The 21,146-nt window shown below is 35.7% G+C and overlaps 1 protein-coding gene across 7 annotated transcripts in view; it reads left to right on the top strand.

Annotated features, from left to right (window-relative positions):
- usp19 (ubiquitin specific peptidase 19) overlaps positions 1-21,146 on the top strand; it is a 109,699-nt gene that overhangs the window by 20,443 nt on the left and 68,110 nt on the right. For all 7 annotated transcript variants that reach the window (XM_028824586.2, XM_028824585.2, XM_028824584.2 and 4 more), the window contains 7 exons: positions 7,569-7,697; positions 12,087-12,223; positions 15,531-15,983; positions 16,596-16,956; positions 17,115-17,298; positions 19,195-19,266; positions 20,809-20,924. In XM_028824586.2, the coding sequence (XP_028680419.1) occupies positions 7,569-7,697; positions 12,087-12,223; positions 15,531-15,983; positions 16,596-16,956; positions 17,115-17,298; positions 19,195-19,266; positions 20,809-20,924 (1,452 nt within the window). The remainder of the gene's footprint in view (positions 1-7,568; positions 7,698-12,086; positions 12,224-15,530; positions 15,984-16,595; positions 16,957-17,114; positions 17,299-19,194; positions 19,267-20,808; positions 20,925-21,146) is intronic.

Raw genomic sequence — 21,146 nt, 5'->3', positions numbered from 1 at the left:
TCTTATTTCGCGGGTGGTTCTGGAACGCAACCCCCGCGATGGATGTATAAGCCGGACTTATGTATAAGCCGATATTCTATTTTTTCATTTTCACAACTTTTTTCCTTAGATAAGCCGCGGCTTATTGACAAGAACTTAGGGTACAATGTTTCCTCTTATTATTATAATATTCAATTTTATGTGATCCCTGCAAGAATGCAGTGTTCTGCCATGCATCTTAACTTTGCTACCATATTTTTAATAGCTAGAAGACAGTTTAAAGTGAAAGGAAAGGCTTGTTTTTTTTTTTTGTTTTTTTTTTTTGCAGCATCAGTTATTTTTCTTCTAGATTGATTTCATAACTCAGGTTGTGTTAAGTATTCAATAGAATGGTCAAGGTTAATTTTTTGTGCCCCTGATTAGTAAAAAAAAATACAGAGGTAGAAATTTTCACAATATATTTGTGAACAATATTAATTGTTTATCAATTCAAGTATGAAAAGTATATATTTTTATTAGGGCTGGGAATTGATTAAAAAATTAAGTAATCACATACAGTGGAACCTCGGTTCACGACCATAATTCGTTCCAAAACTCTGGTCATAAACCGAGTTGGTCGTGAACCGAAGCAATTTCTCCCATAGGATTGTATGTAAATACAATTAATCCGTTCCAGACCGTACGAACTGTATGTGTATATACAGGGTAGGATTCAAAAGTAATGAGCCTCATTTTGTTCTGACGTGAATGTACCTTGCCGCGCGCCCAACTTGCCAGCGACGGCAACGGTGGGTGTTGGCTTCACAACGCAACGGAGCTCCTACCGCTCTGAAAGCTTGGCCTTGACGGGAACCCCTGTGCGGTAGTGCGTTACACGGTGGAATGGAAAGTTCGTTAGAGCGACAGTACGCGTTGAAGATGAAGACCATGCTCATTGCCTTCTTCGGAGTGAAGGGGATCATCCACTACGAATTTGTCCCGCAAGGACAGACCGTGAATGTTGCTTACTACTTGGAAGTCCTGAAAAGGCTGAAAAGAAGCGTCGCGCGCAAGCGAAGGGACATCAAGGACAGCTGGAAGCTTCACCACGATAACGCGCCCAGCCACACTGCCTTCATCGTGAGCGCCTACCTGGCCCGGGTGAATGTTCCGGTGGTCCCCCAGCCTCCTTACAGTCCGGACGTGTCTCCTTCTGACTTCTTCTTGTTTCCGCACTTAAAATCAGCGCTGAAAGGAAAACGCTTTGACTCGATCGAGGACATCCAAGCAAATGTCAAGGCAGCCCTTGCAGCCATCCCGGAACAGGCCTACGTGGACGCCTTCGAGTCATGGAAAAGCTGCCTACAAAAGTGTATTGATGCAGGAGGTGCCTATTTTGAAGACTATTAATTAGTTGTACCGATTTGCTCAATAAATTTGTCTTTTTGAACAAAGGCTCGTTACTTTTGAATCCTACCCTGTATACAGTATATATATATATATATATATATATATATATATATATATATATATATATATATATATTTTAGTTTTGAAGCACAAATATAGTTAATTATACCATAGAATGCACAGTGTAATGGTAATCTAAATGTAAAAACATTGAATAACACTGAGAAAACCTTGAACAACAGAGAAAACTAACATTGCAATAGTTCACGCTATAGTGCTAGGAAACGCTCGCTAAAAACACATTTTTTAACGAGTTTTAAGCACAGGGGAAAAAATGAACATTTGAAAAATCCGTAATTTAATAAACCACCAAGAAAAGTAACATTGCAACAATGCAGGCTATGAACTGATCACTGTAAATAGAACTGAAAACAAAAACATGCCTTCTCTACCTTATGCGTCCCATGCTCGCTCTGTCTCTCTCGCTCTCTCTCTTGCGCCTGTGTGTGTGTGCATGCGTGCATCTCTCTTTCGGGAGCCTGGAGCGCCTGTGTGTGTGTCTCTCTAGTTCGCTTCTGTGTGTGTGTGCGCGCCTCTCTCTCTCCCGCCTGTGTATGTGTGCGCGTGTCTCTCTCTCTTGCGAGCCTGGAGCGCCTGTGTGTGTGTCTCTAGAGCACTCCTGTCTGTGTGCGCAAGCCTCTCTCGTGTGCTCCCTGTGTGTGCGTGGCTCTCTCTGTCTCACGCTGCCTGTGGGTGTGTGCCTCTGTCTCTTGTGCTGCCTCTCTCTTGCTGCCTCTGTGTGTGTGTGTGTGTGTGTGTGTGTGTGTGTGTGTGTGTGTGTGTGTGTCGTGCTGTCTCTCTCTCTTGCTCGCTGCACAGGAAATGCACAGGGAGAGACTGAACATGTACAAACCGAAAGGGAACCTGGCTTGTTCGTATACTGAGTATGTGGTCATGAACCGAGGCAAAAGTTTGGCGAACTTTTTGGTCGTAAACCAAGTTGTACGTGTATCGAGACGTTCGTGAACCGAGGTTCCACTGTACATGTATTTAATTCTGATTAATTGCATCTAACATTAAAACATATAATTATAAAATCATGAAGTAAATACACACTGAATCACAAATTTAATGTACAATCAAAATAAAGTGAAAAGTCAAGCAAAATGACACCTTTTCTTGGCTAACTAAAAAGATTACAATATTCAAGCTTTCGAGGCAACTCAGGCCCCTTCTTGACACGAGAGAGACACGACCTCAAACTCGTCTAACCCCTCTATAATGTCTTCCACTTTAGTGTTACGGCCCAGAAGCCAACTGCAGTTTCATTCTTGTTCCCCTCTACTCACTCATTCACTCTGTGCAGTTCGTACACGCCACGTTGCACCTTCTTGTCCACAACCATGCCGCAGCTGCCCAGTATGACTCTTGCACTTTGTCACCAATGTCTAGCAAAAGCTCTTCCATTCCAGCATCTTCCATACTGAAACCTGTCAGTGGTGCTCCTTCCACTCTTTATCACTGAACTTCCTACTTTCTCATTCAGATTTTTCATTTGTATAATGCACTAAACCTTCTGAAAGCACAGGGGTCAGCAGCTGTCCAGGCACATGGCCCTCTGCATCTCTAGCCTGATCATTACAGTATTATTGTTTCAGTAGACATTTAAGCCCGTTACAATATCGGGCGCTAGAACAGTAGTGCATAAACATTAGTAGGTACAGTCTATATTAAATGTAAAATTAATAATAAAAATAGAAACATATGATAATACAGTAAGTATAATTAATATTACATTTATCCTCTCCTCTGTGGCTGTTGATTGATGTGTTGTGTCTATTTGAAGATCTCTTATCCTGCCTCTCTTTAGCTTTAGCTCTGTGTGTTTTGGCATTTTTCTGACGCTCATTTTCCTCTTCTTCAATAGATCTATTTGCTCCTCTTTGTCTTTCTCTTTGAGAATTTTTTTACGCTCATTATCCTGTTCTTCTATAGATCTATTTGCTCTTCTGTGTCTTTCTCTTTTAGCGTTTTTCTGGCGCTCATTTTCTTTTTCTTAAATCAATCTATTTGCTTGTATTTTTCTTTGTCTTTCAGCCGTTCTTTTGTTGATGTTTATTTTCTGAGCTGACCGTTCTTCCAGGAGATGTTGCTTACCTCATTTACTGAAATCCGATTGGATCGGCCATGCGATATTTTATAGGTCCCGCCCTCTCTGTCTTGTGTGACGCGTCAGGCGGCTTTTGAAGCATCTGCTAGAGGCAGGTGACTCTGCCACTCATTCCGCCCTTCCCTGTACTTCCGCCTTGGCCGCGACTACACAATCAGCACTCTCCCCAGCAATGATGTCTTTTATTAAAGAGTGCCCCACGCATGCGCACTTCACCAGAAGACATGCACACAGGGGTTTTATTAAAGAGGATAATTAAAAAAAAAAAAACATGCTTCCCTGACCAAAGCACTGCCTGAGGCGTTTGCCTTGTTAGCCAGCCCTGGATGTGACAGAATTTTTTTTAACGCCTTAAACCAGTCACATTAATCGCAAAAATTAAGGCATTCACTTTCCCAGGCCTAATTTTTATATTCTTGACTGGTGAAACTCGCACAGAAATATCCATAAGAAAGGTTTAAACTTTATCTATTTAAAGACTGGCCCTGAGTTTACATATGCTCTTAATCCCATTTCTAGTTGGAAGCTTCTGTTGCACCCTACGCAACTGTGTTTGATCTTATTCAGGAAAATATCCCAGTCGGCCCACAGGGGAGAGACTTTTCATGACTAAGATCATAAAGCTTATGAAACCGTTTCTGGACAAAGGCAGAACCATAACAACAGTTCCGTGGAGCTTCCACCTGCAGTTGAAGTCACTTCGGTACACATGTACTTTGTGAGCATGCCTGTGTCAATCAAACAGAGGAAACTCTGCAGGCTACTTATGACCTTGCAATCTAGGAAGATCCGTAAATAAATCAAGGTAAGTAACATTCGATCTGGCTTTTCTGTAAGTAACATATAAATGCTTTTATATGAAGACCATCACAAAACATAATCACAAACTGGACTTTGTACGATACCTTGGCGAGCTCTGTAAGCCATGCTGTTTTGTTGAAGAACAAGTGTGGGGCAGACTGACTGGCAGGATGACACCCAACCTGCTGCTGCATCCAAATGATGCCATCTTTCGCCTTTAAGCCTGGTGCAGCTGCGTTGTTCTTATATGTGAGTGGACGTTTCTTGCGGGGAGGGCTTCTGTTCTCTTTCTCCAATGTAGAACCCTCATCCTCCTCTGAGTTCACTTCTGTTATAGCATGTCTTTATTTGAAAACAGTGGTGTCAGATCAGGGGGAGCGTGAATGTGACTGAGAGAATAAAAATGAATTTAAAAAAAAAAAAAAAAACACTAACCTTTACAAGTACCATACATTTACACCATCTGTTATACACTCAAATGTATGTTTTTATTGTAGGATAGTAACAATAACAGCAGCTCACTGCTCAAAACGTTTATTTTGTGACACAGCAAGTCTCGAACCCGCAACCTCTTCTTACTGCTGTACTACTAAACCAGTCGTGACAACGAAGTACACTAACCCGTTTTCTTTTTCTTCGGTTATAGTCTTGAATAAAAGCGCACTTGTTCTGTTATATTTGTGCCGTTTGTGAAAGTGCTTATTTGATATTTGGACTTCAGTCTTCACACATTATACACTTCATGTCAAAATTTTGTTGTTAGTACTAAAACATGACAAAAGTTTGTCTTTTAGGTATGTGTTCAACATTTCTTGCATTTCCTGTCATCCTACACTTGCATAGATCTTTTTAGACACAGAACACACATGAAATGCATGTGTTTCAAATAACATTATATTATTTACCCTATATACTGTATCTCCAGGAACCGCACTCCCAGATAAATAGGGCTTGAACTGAGTGAGCTTTTTGCCTTTCCTGCAGTGGTTTTTTTTTTGGGGGGGGGGGGGGGGGGGGGGGGGGGGGGGGGTTTGTGTGGGATAGCAGGCTGCTTGAACGGATTTAATCTGGTCTGGGATCAGAATTTTTTTTCGTAGGCTTTGGTAATTCTATTGTTAAATGGTCTCTTAGTCTGGTTCAGTAGGCCACACGAACATGAGGAAGACTTCTAACTTGACAGTTGTCTAGAAGACAGTCATTGACACCCTCCAAAAGGAGGCTATGCCACAAAAGGTCATTGCTAAAGATGCCGGCTGTTCAGAGTGCTGTATCCAAGTATATTAATGGAAAGTTGATAGGAAGGAAAAAATGTGGCAGAAAAGGGTGCACAAGCAACAGGGATAACTACAGCATTGAGATGATTGTGAAGCACAGCCCATTCAAGAATTTCGGGGAGATTCACAAGGACTGGAGACAGTGCTTCATGAGCCACCACACACAGACGTATCCGGGACATGGGCTATAACTGTCAGTCATTCCTGAACTAGAGACCGCTCAGGTAAGACGCTTCTGATGTTAAAGACAAAACGGACTGGACTGTTTCTCAGTGGTTCAAAGTCCTTTTTTCGGATGAAAGTAAATTTTGCATTTCATTTGGAAATCAAGGTCTCTGAGTCTGGAGGAAAAGTGGAGAGGCACAAGAATGCAAGGTGCTTGAGGTCCAGTGTGAAGTTTCCACAGTTGGTGATGATTTGGGGAGCAATGTCATTTGCTGGTGTTGGTCCACTGTGTTTTATCAAATCCAAAGTCAGCACAGCTGTCTACCGGGAAATATTAGAGCACTTCATGATTCCCTCTGCTGACAAGCTTTATGGAAATGCCGATTTCATTTTCCAGCAGGACTTGGCACCTGCCCACACCGCCAGAGTACTAATACTTGGTTTAATGACCATGGTATCACTGTACTTGATTGGCCAGCAAACTTGCCTGACCTAAACCCCAGTATTGTGAAGAGGAAGATGAGAGACACCATACCCAACAATGCAGACGAATTGAAGGCCGCTCTCAGCATCCTGGGCTTCCATAACCCCTCGGCAGTGCCACAGGCTGATTGCCGCCATGCTAAGCAACAATTGAGAAACATTTTTTTGTCTTAAGGGTCAATCATTCATTTTAAAACTGAATCCAGGAAGCACATCTTTACGCAAAGAGTTATGGGCCTGTGGAGCAAACTACCAACACATATATTTGATGGAGAAACATTGACAACCTTTAAGAAAAATCTGGATGAGATATTTGGACAGCTTAGCTATTATCTAAATAAACAGGGTTGATGGCTTGAATGGTCTCTTCTCTTTTGTCATATTTCTTATGTTCTTGGTAAATGTTTGATATTCACTGTATATTGGCATTTTTAAGGTGAGTAATAAGTGTTAGGATCATATTTCAGTATGCGCAATATATGCAGTAGTAAAGTGAAATAAAGTATAGTGATTTTTTTTTTTTATTTTATTTTGTGTGAATTTGCATGAAGAATTTTTATATTAAGAATGACAATTGATGTTAGAGGAGTATTTTAAGTTTTGAAAAATTATAAAAATATTGAACATGTATCCATCCATCCCAAGGTATCCATGCATTGATAATGGGGATGCAGAACTTAGACTAAGATACACATGAAGACATAGTTTGTGCAAGACATTTTTAATTCCTTGATGTTTATTTCTGACTTTTCTCCAGCTATCTAGCATGTTTCTAATTAAATATCCAAATTATTGTTTACATGTTGCAAAAAGTTTTTTAAAGTACTCTAGTTAAAATATTGGCATTTTAAAAGTACAGTTTCCCTACAGAACAAAAACGTCACTTTTAATCCTATTACAAATTTATCTGTGAAGTATGGCATATTAAGTGAAGCAGCAAGATAGTATATAGTTGAAGTAAATACTTAATAAACAAGTAAATGAAGTAGATTAATGTTTATTGATTCTGAATATAAAAAGGCATATTGAAATAATTTTAAGTAGGTAGATATACCAGCCAAGCTCCAGGAAGCAGTGATGCATACGGTTTTTGTATTGCTTCAGCCATTACAAGTGGTATATATTTTTAAAACATTCATTTTTTATTATATGTATGCCAAGCAATGTTGAAGCTAACATTTACCATATCTTTCGTTAGTCTTACTTGGTTTGACTTTTTTTTTTTTTAATCATTCTGTAGATTTCAGAGTTTTACAGTGTAACTATCAATGTTTCTCTTTCTGATTCTTGACTGTGTTCTTTTGTAGACCCTTTTATTGGCTGGAAACAAAATGCAAGTGAGATTATTGTGAAATTACGACCAGGACAAAGGTGTATCAAACCGGAGGATGTTAATACAACATTTACAGACCAAACCTGCCTGGTCAAGTTTGCAGGTAAAGCTAAATGACAACATTTTACTTCTACCCATTTTTACAGATGTCTTTTATTCTATCCGCAAACAGGTTGATTTTTAGACTGCTAAATGTTCAGCAGTCTTGTTGGATGCAATGTTGGTAGTTTGTAATGTGGCTATTGAGAAGGAGGAGTTTATTGAACAGTTTCCTTGTTTATTTACTAGTTAATTCAGATTAATTGGATTTTAAACACAGCATTACTTTATAAAAAAGCTGATTAAAAAGTTAATATCTGAATTTATTATGGACAATATTAAAGGAATACTGCGCCATTAAAATTATACTCTTCATATATTACTTACCCCATGTGATTTTGTAATGATAACTGAGAAAAAAATTTTAATCTCATGTTTTCTTGGAGAACGGAGGTAACAGATTTTCTGACAGAATGGGTATAAATACAGTATAGTCCAACACTGGACAACAGCAAACAGTATCAACAATGCCCATGAAAGTCTTGAATTAAAATACTGTTAAAAAATATTGGAAACGCAGAATAGTGCAAGAACAGTAAACACTTTCATGCAGAATTGAGCTTTTGAATTGAAAATGGGTCTCCTGACGATTGAATGTTGGGGCGGTGGATCCCTAATTCAAAAGCACAGGCCTTTTTGAATGGTTTCCCTGGTTGTTCACAACTCTGATTTTCCAGAAGCATTTATTTAACAGTATTTTAGCATACAAAATACATGTCGTTTTGTAAGTTGCGAGTAGTGCTGGGCGGTATACCGGTTCATACCGAAAACCGTTTTTTATTTTTTTTATGATATGGATTTTTCTTATACCGCAACACTGATTTAAATTGCCTAAACGACGTTCGGAACGTGGCGCAGCGGGAAACTGTTCAAGTGGGGACCTTTTTCACTGCTACACCGCTAAACACAGATTTGTTGCACTAGGGCTCTTTTTCACTGCTACACCACCAAATAGTGGGCGGTAGCATAGGAGTGCTGCGTGGTGAAAATGGACAGAGAGCCTGGAGATACTTTAGTTTTAAAAGGTCAGATGTGTAAATACTGTTTCTATACTACTGGATAATACTGCAAGCCAAGTTGTACTTGTTTTATTTGTTTTAAATACAGTGTAATGTACCTGGGTACTGTGTAATAGTGTGATGACATGTTTTCAAAGCCCGTCATAAGTTATATAGCACATTAAATGCTTTGTGTTAAGTGATTCTTAAACTGACTTCTTCTTGCACTAAGAGGAGGCACAGAATACATTCACTTCATGATCTTCCTTCTCTCTGAACATTTAGAATGCTAAAATAAATACTTAATATAATTTTCATGGTAATTTTCGTGCCTTGCATTTGCATGTTTTTCTGGTGGGTTTACTTGGCGCTTCAGTTTCCTTTCAAAGTCATGTAGGATGTGGGGTTTTGTTGTGCTATATTGACCCTGCTAGTGTATGTTTTGCTTATATTCATCCTATGATGTGCTGGCGACTCGTTCAGAGATGGGCGCAACTCTGAATGGATGGCATAATTAAACATGTATAACGAAGATATTTTTAAAGTTCTGAACACTACGTGGGCTAAGTTTATAACTAGTTTTAATTTCACAAAGATGTTTATTGTGTGGTGATGGGTTATGTGGAGAAAGAAAAAGGACGGATAGGAACTGGGGTTTTAGTACGTCAGATAGAGACAGCACGCGTGCAATAAAGAAAGCCCGCTCAGAAGAACATGCATTGAATTCTGTGTTCGTGTCTCCGACCACCAGATCACAAACCCAACATTTATACAATATTTAAGTTAAACCTGTGCAATACCCATTCATACATCCAGTTTTTTGGAGCCTCGTCACACCTGCGATAAAGTTCTCTACACTGAACATAATAGTGCAACTATCAGTAATAATACTATTATTTATTTTATTGTTATTATTTATTAGTTTAAATATTATGCAGTTTAATGATGATAAAGTTGTTTAAAAAGTCACTTTAACGTGTCAGTGGACATTGATTGTTAACATTAACAGAAAGTGTAGTTGGTTTACAAAAAATATTTACTATTTATTCCTTTTCTAAGACATATTCGGTGCAATACAACTTTTGACAAGAACTTCTGGATATTTTACTAAGTGTAAATGCCTCTTTGTATGGTTGAAAATATGTTGTCAAAATTATAGTTTAAGTTTTTGCAAAATTTGTTCAATAAAAAGGTTCTATATTTTGACTGCATCTGTCATGCAATGTGATACCTTCTCCATTAGTGCCACCCCCTTGAAAACTATCACTTTATGGGGCAATGCAAACCTGTATTAATACTTGTGTGCACATTAAAATGTTTTTTTTGTACAATGTACAATACTCTTGACAGTGGAATAGGTTATTCTTAGCCAGTAATTCCAGTGGAAAATGTGGTTAACATCCACTCATGCATGGGAAAAAAATACAGTTGAATACCGTGAAACCGGGATAATTTAGAAAAATACCGTGATATAGAATTTTGGTCATACCGCCCACCCCTAGTTGCAAGTATATGAATTGAATGACTTGACATGTCAATTATGCGCTGTGAGTAGTGATGTCACAATACCAGAAATTTTGTATTTGATACCAGTACTAGTGAAATTTTATAATACTCAATACCTTTCAATACTATGGTAAAAACAAAAATATAATTTGATGTCTTTTTAAAGTTTCTCTGTTATCAAAGTGAACAATGTTGTGCCTTTTTCTGTAATACAATATTAAATATATACAGTAAATACTAACAGTAACAGCTTTGAAACACTGGTATATCTTTCAAGTAGTTATGCAACTCTCATTTAATAAAACAAGTTTTGGCATTCATAAATACAATGCAGTGCTTGTACTTTAATGTGCGGCAGAGCTGTGGATCCCTCCAGTGTAACAACAAATGGTAGGTTTATAAATTTGGAGATTTCAGCATAGAATTTATGAAGAATGGTATCATCATAATTTATCTTATGTGTACATTCACACTTTTTTTTTTTTTGACATTTTGTCCAGTAACTGAAAAATACTGCTTAAAATGCAGACTACATTTAAAAATATAAACAGTATATATGTACTGTTCAAAATGATGTTTCTTGATAATTCAGGATATTTCCTTTAAACAAACTTTTAAAACTGTTTTTGTGTTAGATCAAACTTGTCAATTTTAAATTTTTTACTTAATAACTCCTGTTAAACAGCCTTTATATTTTAATGTGTTGAATGCTTCTGTGTGAGTTTTGTTTCTGCTCATTCCTGTGTACAGATCCAGAATTTGAAAGTACTTGAGCTATTGTTAACTGTACTTGATAACTTTACTGAAATTTAAATTTGTAACTATGGGATGGCATTAATTTCTTCAACGTATCATTCAGATATATAACGTGTTTTCACTTTGGGTTATACTAATGAGCGGTAGTTTACCCTGAAAAGCCAAATGAATGACACAAAGTTAGTGTTTGCAGATTTCTATATAATAATGAAGTGTACTGTTTTATTTGTCCAACTAATTACATGTTTTGGCAATCATGCATCTCTTTAACACTTTACATGTCATAAAAATAGGGAGATGACCTGTATCCTTATTGAATCCTTGTATCCTTGTTTTACTTTTTTATTGTTTTTCCTCTGTCCTGTGTGAACACAAAGCATTTCCAAACATGACTACTGCTGTTTTTCTTTTCAAAATGTTTGACTCGGTTACTGTAACATTACCTTGTGAGCCATTTTTTTGTGTAGTTTCACAATTTTTTTTCCTGATGTATTAGCCTTCTGAAGAAGTTTGTCCTCTTGCAGTCACACATAAGTAGCAACTTTCTCAGTACTACCAATACTGTTATAAAAAAAAAAAAAAATCTGGTACTATATTTTTGGAACTTTGTTACTGAATTAATACCGAAGTACAATTTTTTTGTGGCATCTTTACACACAAATAAGGCGAAATTTCTTCATTGATATTTTTGATACTTACCTTAGACACCCATTCTGTGACAAAATTTGATATCTCTCTGAAACCATGAGATATAATGCTAAAATGTGATACATTTTGACCTAAAATGAGCAACATATAGTAAACTGTTTTTTTCGACCAGGTACAGTTCAATTTAATGCAGGTATTTTGACAGTCAAAAAAAATGTGCAGTTTATAAGCTCAGCTGATCTTTATATCAGTGAACGTCTTTTGTATCCAGACTCTTTGTCTTAATGTTATGTAAATCTTTTCATTTTTGGTTTTCATATTTTTTTCCCTTAAATAAAATGTTCCCAGTTGTATCTGTTCAGTTTATTCTTAGTAAGCATTTTTTCCGCAGGGTGTATTTGTGTATAAGTTCATGGACCTAAAGATTGTCTGCACATTATTGGTGACTTCTTGACATCATTAACAGTTAATATGTTTGATTCCAGATGGTTGCCAGTGGAGCTGCCACCTAAATGAAGACATTGAGAGTTCATGCAGCAAGGTTCAATATAAAGAGAAAGGGAATATTCTACAATTGGTGATGCAAAAGAAGATCCCCTTTCACACTTGGCCTTTTTTGACGGTACGCAATATATATATATATATATATATATATATAATAATGTTATTTATTAAGTAGAAAGAGTGTACCCAAAAGTTTCTGTAATCAGTCAACAGCACAGGAGTAGGGTATAGTTCTCAAATGTGCCACTAGGTTATTGTGTGCCTACAAGTCTGGTTAACCAGTTCGCTGAGGTGCATTGTGCTAAATTGGTTGTGTATTTCTCCAATTGAGCAGGTGGCTTTTGTGAATTTTTTTTTCTCCTTCCTCAAAGGCACCATAGAAAATTTTTAAGAGACAATAATGCTCAGATTTTTTGACATTGACAGGCTTGTTTATAACGAGTTTGTTCCTCATAAACATAATGTTAATTGGTGTCATAACACAGAACTGTTGAGGCGACTATAGGAACAAAAAACATGCAATGGTGCATGCAAAACTGTATTTCACATCATGACAATGCACCTGCACATACCGCATTGTCGGCCAAAGAGTGTCTGACCAAAACCAGTGTGGTCGTTGCTTGGCAGCACCCATATTTACCTGATATCACACCCTGTGACATCTTTTTGTTTCTGCAATTAAGTTGAAATAAAGGATATTTACTTGTGTGGAAGAAATACAATAGGAAGTTATAGACAGGGTAACGAAAGTAGTGAACAGGAAGTGTTTCCAGGAATGGGAGAAGCACTGGGACATGTTTATTTCATCTTACGGAAAGTATTTTGAAGGTGACTGAAAAATAATTTCTGTAAGTTTTATAATAAAGATTTTTTTTTTAACAATTCTGGAAATTTCTAGATCCCCTCTCATATAACATCAAATATCCCAATAACAACAACAGCATTTATTTATATAGCTCATTTTCATACAAATGATGTAGCTCAAAGTGCTTTACAAGTTGAAAAATAAAAAAATCACATTAGGCAATACTATGTAACAAAGAATAAAGTATGGTCTGATGGCCAGGAGGACAGGAAAAACAAAACAAAACTCCAGCGGGCTAGAGAAAAAAACAAAATATGCAGGGGTTCTGAGGCCTACAAGACCACCCAGTCCCCATTGGGCATTCTACCTAACATAAATGATCTAAAAGAATTAGATGATAGCCATGTGAACATCTGGCCTTCAATCCATCAATGTAGGGAATGCATGGTATGGTGCCTTGATCAGGTGGTGGTTGCAAAGCAAATGAAACAGGAGTGGTAGGCACATGTCACCAGCCAAATGGAAATAAAGCAGGGATGACAAACTTGAATCCTGGAAGGCCACAGTGGCTGCAGAGGTTTTCTTCTAGCCACTTTAATTAGTAACTGATTACTGCTGATAATTGAACATATTTTTTGCTGTAATTTCGACAAACAAATTAACTCCATTGTTGAAGCCTGTTTCTATCAGCTCAGGGTATTCACTAAAGTCAAGCCTTTGTTTTCTGCAGATGCTTTTCAAAAACTAATTCATGCCTTTGTCTGTTCTCAGCTTGACTATTGCAACTGACTATACAATGGAGTTATCCAGTACTTCCTTGTCCGTCTTCATTTAGTCCAGAATGCTTCAACTCGGCTTCTAACAGGCACGTGAAAACATAATCGCACCAATTTTACGTTCTCTTCACGGAGTTCCGGTTTGCTAATGGTTTAGCCTCCTCACATCTTACTGACCTCTTATACCCTTTTGTCCTTTGCAATCACTTAGGTCCTCTGACCAGAAGTTACTGGTCATGCCAAAGTCTTGCATTCAAGCTCCGTGCCTTTGCAGTACCTGCCCCTAAACATTACATTAGTGTGCACCAACTTTGGTTGGTGTGTTTATTTCGTTTTTGGTATATTTATGAAAACTGTACAGCACTTTGGTCCATTTTTTTAAATAAATGTGCTTTATAAATAAAGTTAACATGACTAATTTTAATTTAACTTTCTTTTACGTTTCTGAAAAAATAATTCTTTGCTTTTGGCTGCTAGTTGATGAAAAAAGAAACATAGGGGTGTCCAGCTCAGGTTGCTAGAGAGGAGCCATTTTTGCTGCAGCCAGTTTTTTAATTTGAAAACAATGAAGCAGTTATTTAATTTTATGTCGTCTTGGTGCTTTCACTCCAACATGTCAAATCATTCTTGCATTGTAGATTTGTTCTTTTTCAGGAATGTCATCCAAGATTTTGTAGCCCAAAACAAAATTAATATTTCTTATAACTTTTTTTTTGTTTTCATATATTCTTTTGAAACATGTATTGCATGATGGGCACACAAGTGCAAATGTTCTCGAGTTAGTTGGTCATCTATACTTCACATTGTATATCATTATTTGCATAGCTGCTACTGGAAACAATTAAGGTTTCTGAATTGTACAAAGTAATCCCTGGCAAATAATGCAACACGCAGACTATACTTTGAGAATCACTAATAAGAAAAATTTTCGAACTGGATTGACCACTTAATGTTTCAGTTAACATTAGCTCATGTACCTAATTTTATACTATATAATGTGAAATATAGCAATTGTACCAAAGTAGAGAGTACTTACAAATTTTTAATTAAGAATAAAAAATTAAGAATGTGTTTGCTTTTTGTGACAAGGAAAGCAGCATGTTATTGCCTAAAGACAGTGTCATTTTTGTGTCACAAACTGAGTTGCAAAAGATTTTAGATGGATGATGTGACATTTAAGGAGTGGATTTATTAGAAAAAATGTTGCCACTTCTTAGTTGCTGGTCCTGTCACCTCAAATGAATACCAGTGTGTGGCTATTTACACACACTGTTTGGTTCTGAGTTTACACACTGATTGAAAGCTACATATTGTGAGTAGCACAAGGCATAGGTCATTTTGGCAGCCAACCAATGTAGAGAATGCCAGAAAAAGAACAGTAAACAGCTGAACATAGTAGGCAACTCCGTTGAAGTGGGGCTCATTTGAAAACATTACAATTTAACAAAAATAAATGTTGGTTGCTTTAAGATTGGATGCTATAGTGCCAGTAATGCTCCCCCTGGTATTGGTGCATATGGATTACTGAGTACAGTAGGTAGTAAAGATTAGTGGGCAGCCCACCCACTAATTTCAATGGCATAGGAAACATTGTGATTATTCTTAATTAGTAGAATTGCAGTGGTTTGTTTTCTGTTTCCAGACTTAACAAATTAAAAGTTTGAAATTGCAGAATATTAATTATTTGCTTGTTGCTTCTTTACAATATCTTGTCAGACTGTTGAGGTCTGAGATTTTAGAGGTTGGTTTCTAGTTGAGAGATTTCTTGATAATGTATTTGTTAGGTAAAATCTGATTGGCAAAGTGTTTTCTTTATCAATTCCATCATGCTTTTGTTTTGGCAGAAAAAGAGTAAAGAAAGTGATCCAGTCTTATTATGCTCAGATGAAGCAGTCAGTGTTTCCAAGCTTGAACATTTGTTATCAGAAGAGAATTCTGCTGAACAGCCTGAAATGGAATCAAAAAAGGGCAAGCTAGACCGGGGAAGTAAACGTGCAATAAAGCAAAAACCAACTTGCAAAAGTGAAACTGGGTCAAAAGTCTTAACATTAAAGACACCTGGAAGTACAGAGTTACAAGGTGAGCCTAGTGGTAAACATGTGATTTGGCCAAAGGATCAGGACTGTAATTCCCGGAGAGACCCTTTGACTGAAAATGTAGAGAGTACTAAAACTGAAGACATTTCAGAGGCACTGAACCAAAGTGGAAAGACTAAAGTCAAGATCGAAAGTACTGAAAACTCTGAGGCCAAGCAGGAGAAGGATACCAGTAAAAGTACAACCACAGTAAAGCATAAGGTAAGAAACGTTTGTTGTAATGTTTGATTAATGGAAGTTAGTTGATGAATTTAAGCATTCCAAATTTTATGAAACGTTTGTTGTAATGTTTGATTAATGGAAGTTAGTTGATGAATTTAAGCATTCCAAATTTTATTCCAGGCTCCAAAATTAAATTTACTAAGTGTTCTAACCATTATAGTTGTAGCGGTTCATATTAAATATATTTCTGTTTTCAGCCATGGTTCAGACTTTTTTTTTAATATAGGTCCACTAACATACATATATAATTAATGGTAAGGATTATGTTTTTAATATAAATCTAAAGGTAACATTAAATATTTACTACAATAGTAATACAGGCATAAGAAACCATAAAACTAAAGAAATTTCTCTCCTCTCATTTTTTATTTTTTATTTATTTATTTATTTATTTATTTTCAGTCTGTGTTTTTTTGGTATATGCAATTTGAGGAGTTCGATGATAACAAATAAACTAGATTGTTTTGCAGATAGCTGCTGAATTGCCTCTGTATTTACATAATACTACTTTATAGGTCAAGTACATCTTTGGTAAATGCAAATGTTTTTCCAACAAACCGTTTAATACTGTTTCATCTCTTGTAATTTTAGACAGAATTGATCAGTGAGGTAAAAGAATGTCCAGTACCTTCCAGTCATGGTGCAAGTCTTCAAGGTGCATCTTCAGATGTGAGTCCCCCTCCCAGATCTGATGTCTTTACAACTCGGGACACCAACCTGCCTCTTCCAGTTGATATAGATATGGTTGCCTTCAATGGTGTGAGAAGGGAAGTAGTTAAAGATTTGAACTTCAAGAACAGTTGTTTGGAAGAGGAATGTATTAAAAATGCAAATTTAGTAGCAAAAGACACTCCTCCAAATGTGCTGTCGAAAGACCTACTTGCCCACCTTGAAAATGAACCTGAAAAAGGAGATAAGGCAAAGGAGGACAAAATGAATGACTTGTCTGAAGGCAAGTAAACTGCTTTTATTTTAAAACTTTGTCTTTAGTCTTAGTCTTTTTTTATTGAACTGCATCCATTTGTCATATTTTTAAAGTTTTGTGTTCCTAATTGGTTACATACATTTATCTAGTATTGGTCTGACAGTTTTTCTTTCTCTTTTTGATAGTAGTTTCTTCTTCCTGTCAAACATTGGCTCTAGAACCAATGGTAAACTTGACTTTTGTGAAGAATGATTTTTACGAAAAGGGAAATGATGTTATGGTGGTAAGCATATACTTAAAAGAAATATGCAGGGAAACGGCGGAAGTCTTCTTCAGAGAGCAGGATTTCACTCTGATTTTTCAGACCAGGTAAAAATTTTAAGAGTATTTACAGAGCTGTATATGCACATTGTATGTAATTTGATGTGCTGCACAAGTTTAAAGCATTTCCTGTTTTTCTTCAGTTAAGTAGAACAACTTTAAAATAAGTAGGATTTATAAAATGACTGTTGATTTCGAATACTTAGTTTTTGATACTCTTCATTTTTAAGACTAAAAATCATCCAATTAAAAATGAAAGTATAGCTAAAATGTATCTTTGAAAATAAGTCAGCATTTTTGGTTTTAAAAGATTTGATAGTTGGTTTTTATTAGAAACTTGCCTAGTTTAGTTTCCTAATAAACACAAATTATGTAGGCATGCTTTGTTTTTAATATAAAGACAACAGTTTCGAGGATGTCATCTAAAATAATAGTAAATGGCTTTTTACTGCTTTTTTACTTTCTCTTGCACATAATATAGAGAAAGTATATGAATTATTAAAAAATTCGACCTCGAGATTTTGAAGAATCTTAACGTTTTAGACCTTCCTGAGTCCGAAAATACCATTTTTGAAATGGTGTGTGTAAACACAATAACTTGAAAACGCTTTGACCTTAAGTAAATGAGATTTTGTACACCTGCTTTATATCAAAGATAGATAGATAGATAGATAGATAGATACTTTATTAATCCCAATGGGAAATTCACATAAGAAATAAGAATTCAATAAGAAATCCTATTAACTGTTTGGCTATTTCCAGCAACCAGAAGTGGTACTTTAACTGAGTACTTTCACAACTTTTCAAGTAAACTATGGTTATAAATAGAGTGAGTTCAAATTTTGTATCAATATTTATAATGATAAAAAGCAAACAGATATGAAATTTGAGAAATTTTTGTATCATGGAAATATAAATGTGTACACGATATTAAAATATTTATTCAATATAATGCATATTCTTTCAATAACTATTATTAATTTTATTTTAATTTGTATGTCATCAGTTTAATAATAACGTGTAAACATTGAACATGCCACGTAAATATAAATAATAAGCTGCTGCATCCCTGGCGTGTTCCTGGTAATACATTTAATTTTATGAATTTTTTTTTTTTTTTTTATTTCCACTATCATTATCATAATGTAGCTAAATGCAGTTTTACCTATAGCAATTTATTGCAACAAATATATAATACTAACACTATATTTTTAGGTGACTATAATTCTTTTTATTTTGCACATAATCTAGGTAATGCATATGTAATCATGAAAAAATTCCACCACTGTTTTCGACCTTCCTAGGTGCAAAAATATTTTAATTTAAAGTTTGATTATAAATAGAGAGAAGTGATTTGGTATCGATATTATCAATTAGTTATGATGAGAAACAAAGAGATATGATATTTGGAACTGGAAGTGGTTCTAAATGACATTTTCCTCTTTCTCAGTATATGAGAATGTTGAGGGGAGCACACTCCAGATTTTTTATTTTTAATTTCTGCACAATAAAAATTTAGAAACATTGTGTTGCATTTTAGTTAAGTATGTTGCATAATGACTGCTATATAAAAAAAAGTAATTAAAAATAATGGGCAGTCCAGACAAGCTAAGTAGCATTAACAGGTATAGCTGTATATGTCTACTTGCATAATGTACAGTAGTTTGATGTCTCATTTCCCTCAGACTTAAGTGTTTTTCTTTTTTTGATCAAACTATGACCACTTTTGTTTAATGTAAACTGAGAAACTTTTTCTCGTACAGTATTGAGTGCAAATCTTCAAGATAAAAGTACTATACACCAAATAGCAATTATACCTGTATTTCGTTTAATAAGAGATGATAATAGAAGGTATTGTTTTGTTATGGAGTACATGTGTGTAAAACATTAATTAAATAAGACAACAGATTATAGACATTTGCTTACTGTTTGTCATTTTTGTAGTGATCCAAATTTTTTACGCTTGCATCTGGATTGTGGACCAGATACCAAGTTTAAATGGCAGGTAAAGTTAAGGTAAGAACGTCATCATTCAAGTGCTGTTTTAGTATATCTGATGATCTTCCTGTCGTTTTTCTTTATTACCTTCTGTAATTAAAATAAATAAGCAAATTGTAGTTGTTTTTACGGTTTGAACCTTTTTATTGCATTTTGCAGTACCGAGGCTCTTTAAAAGTCTCCATATGTCATTATTTTTGGTTGTAGTTTATGCTTTTAGTGAAAACTCCCAGAGACCAACAAAATACAAAATGTCTTTTCCTGCATATGTTTTGTAGTAAAAAATGATTGATAGATAGATAGATACTTTATTAATCCCAATGGGAAATTCACATTCACAAATTCACTACTTGCACACATATTAAGACAGAGAATTGCTGTGGACTCGCACCACAAAAAAATCTCCATTCTAAAATTTTTACTTTGGTGATCTGTCGGTGGTTAGCTGGAAGCACACAACATCTGGCTCAGAGTTGATCACTTAGCAGTGTGAGTTAAATGGAGAGTTACCTTAGTCAGCCATGCAGAACCTGCCTCTGAACACTGAGGAGATCGTACCATAGGGATGTCAGCTGTGTGTAAGCCCCCACCATAGCAATAAACCATTTGATGAAATACCCTAAATTAAATACTTTTAGCAGAATGAATTTTCAATAAGTGGAAACCATTTAAATGTAAAACCCTATAAAAATGTGAATATCTGTACACATGAAAAGAAACTGGGAAACATGGTTTTATTTTAGTCTATTAGTATCTTAAGGGAATTTTTTGTGTATGGCATTGAATGTGATCTGTGTGTAATAAGTAATCCCATGGCTTTAAAAAAAAAAAAAAAACAGTGATAAGCAGTTCATCTTGTTTGTTAAGTTGCTGCTGGCTCTGGTCCTTCTCATCTCTGCATTTGATTAAGAATGTGTAATTGTGTAATTATGTTTAAAGCCAGTAATTTGAAACAAGGAAAGTGGTTACATGCTTTTTTCCTCCTCACACTTGGCATAGTATGCGCTTGTCAGTGTGTTTTTAATGCCTCACTTATTTTTATTGCCACCATAAAAGTAAGGTCTCCTCTTAAAGCACTCGCCCAGAATTAAATTTAGAAAGTATGGTACGTACCATTTACTTAGCTTAGTATTCTCAATCTTATTGTGGACAGTGCTAAGATACTTAATCCATTTCCACTAAAACAATATTTCAATGAGATGAATAGAATCAGTTTTTCTATTTGGTGTAATAGATAGATGTATTTTTTTTAACCTGTAGGAATGTAATTTCATTTAACGTCTGCCAAATAAAAGGGAAATAATAAATTATATTATACTGCAGAGTTACGACTAATGGTAATGCCGAGTCTTGGATGCACCTTTTTCATTTGTGATGATTTAAATGCAAAACATTTTGCTATGCTGCTGCTTGATATTATGATAACCATTTTTGTGCAGTAAATTCAATGTTGGGTTTTTTTTTTAAATAACAAAGCAGTTAGAAAATTGTTTTCAAGTAAACAAATTTATTTTAAAATAAATCACAGTTAAAATGTTATGTTTTATTTCATTGTTTTAGGAATCTTATTAATCCAGATAAATGTACTCATTTCTTCACTCCATCTCGACTTGATATCTTTTTAAAGAAGCGACATAGCCAGAGGTGGGGAGGTCTGGAGGCACCAACTGGACAAGGTCTGCTGCTTGGCTTCTACTTAGTTTATCAAACCTTTATTTTTCTAATGAGAGAAAAGTTAACCATGTTCTTCCCTAGTCGTCTTGTTCCCAAGTTTTGCTATCTCAGTCTCCTATTTATCTTATTGTATCTTCTTGTACTTTGACACCCTTCCAACTCTCAAAAATTTGAGTAAATAGTGATATCTGAAGAGGTGGGGGATACAAGTAAGTTTATAACGG

Source organism: Erpetoichthys calabaricus, chromosome 18 (genome assembly GCF_900747795.2).
Source record: "Erpetoichthys calabaricus chromosome 18, fErpCal1.3, whole genome shotgun sequence".
In the NCBI taxonomy this organism is placed as follows: Eukaryota; Metazoa; Chordata; class Cladistia; order Polypteriformes; family Polypteridae; genus Erpetoichthys; species Erpetoichthys calabaricus.
The sequence above is the reverse complement of the archived record's forward strand: the minus strand, read 5'-3'. Positions and strand labels throughout refer to the sequence as shown.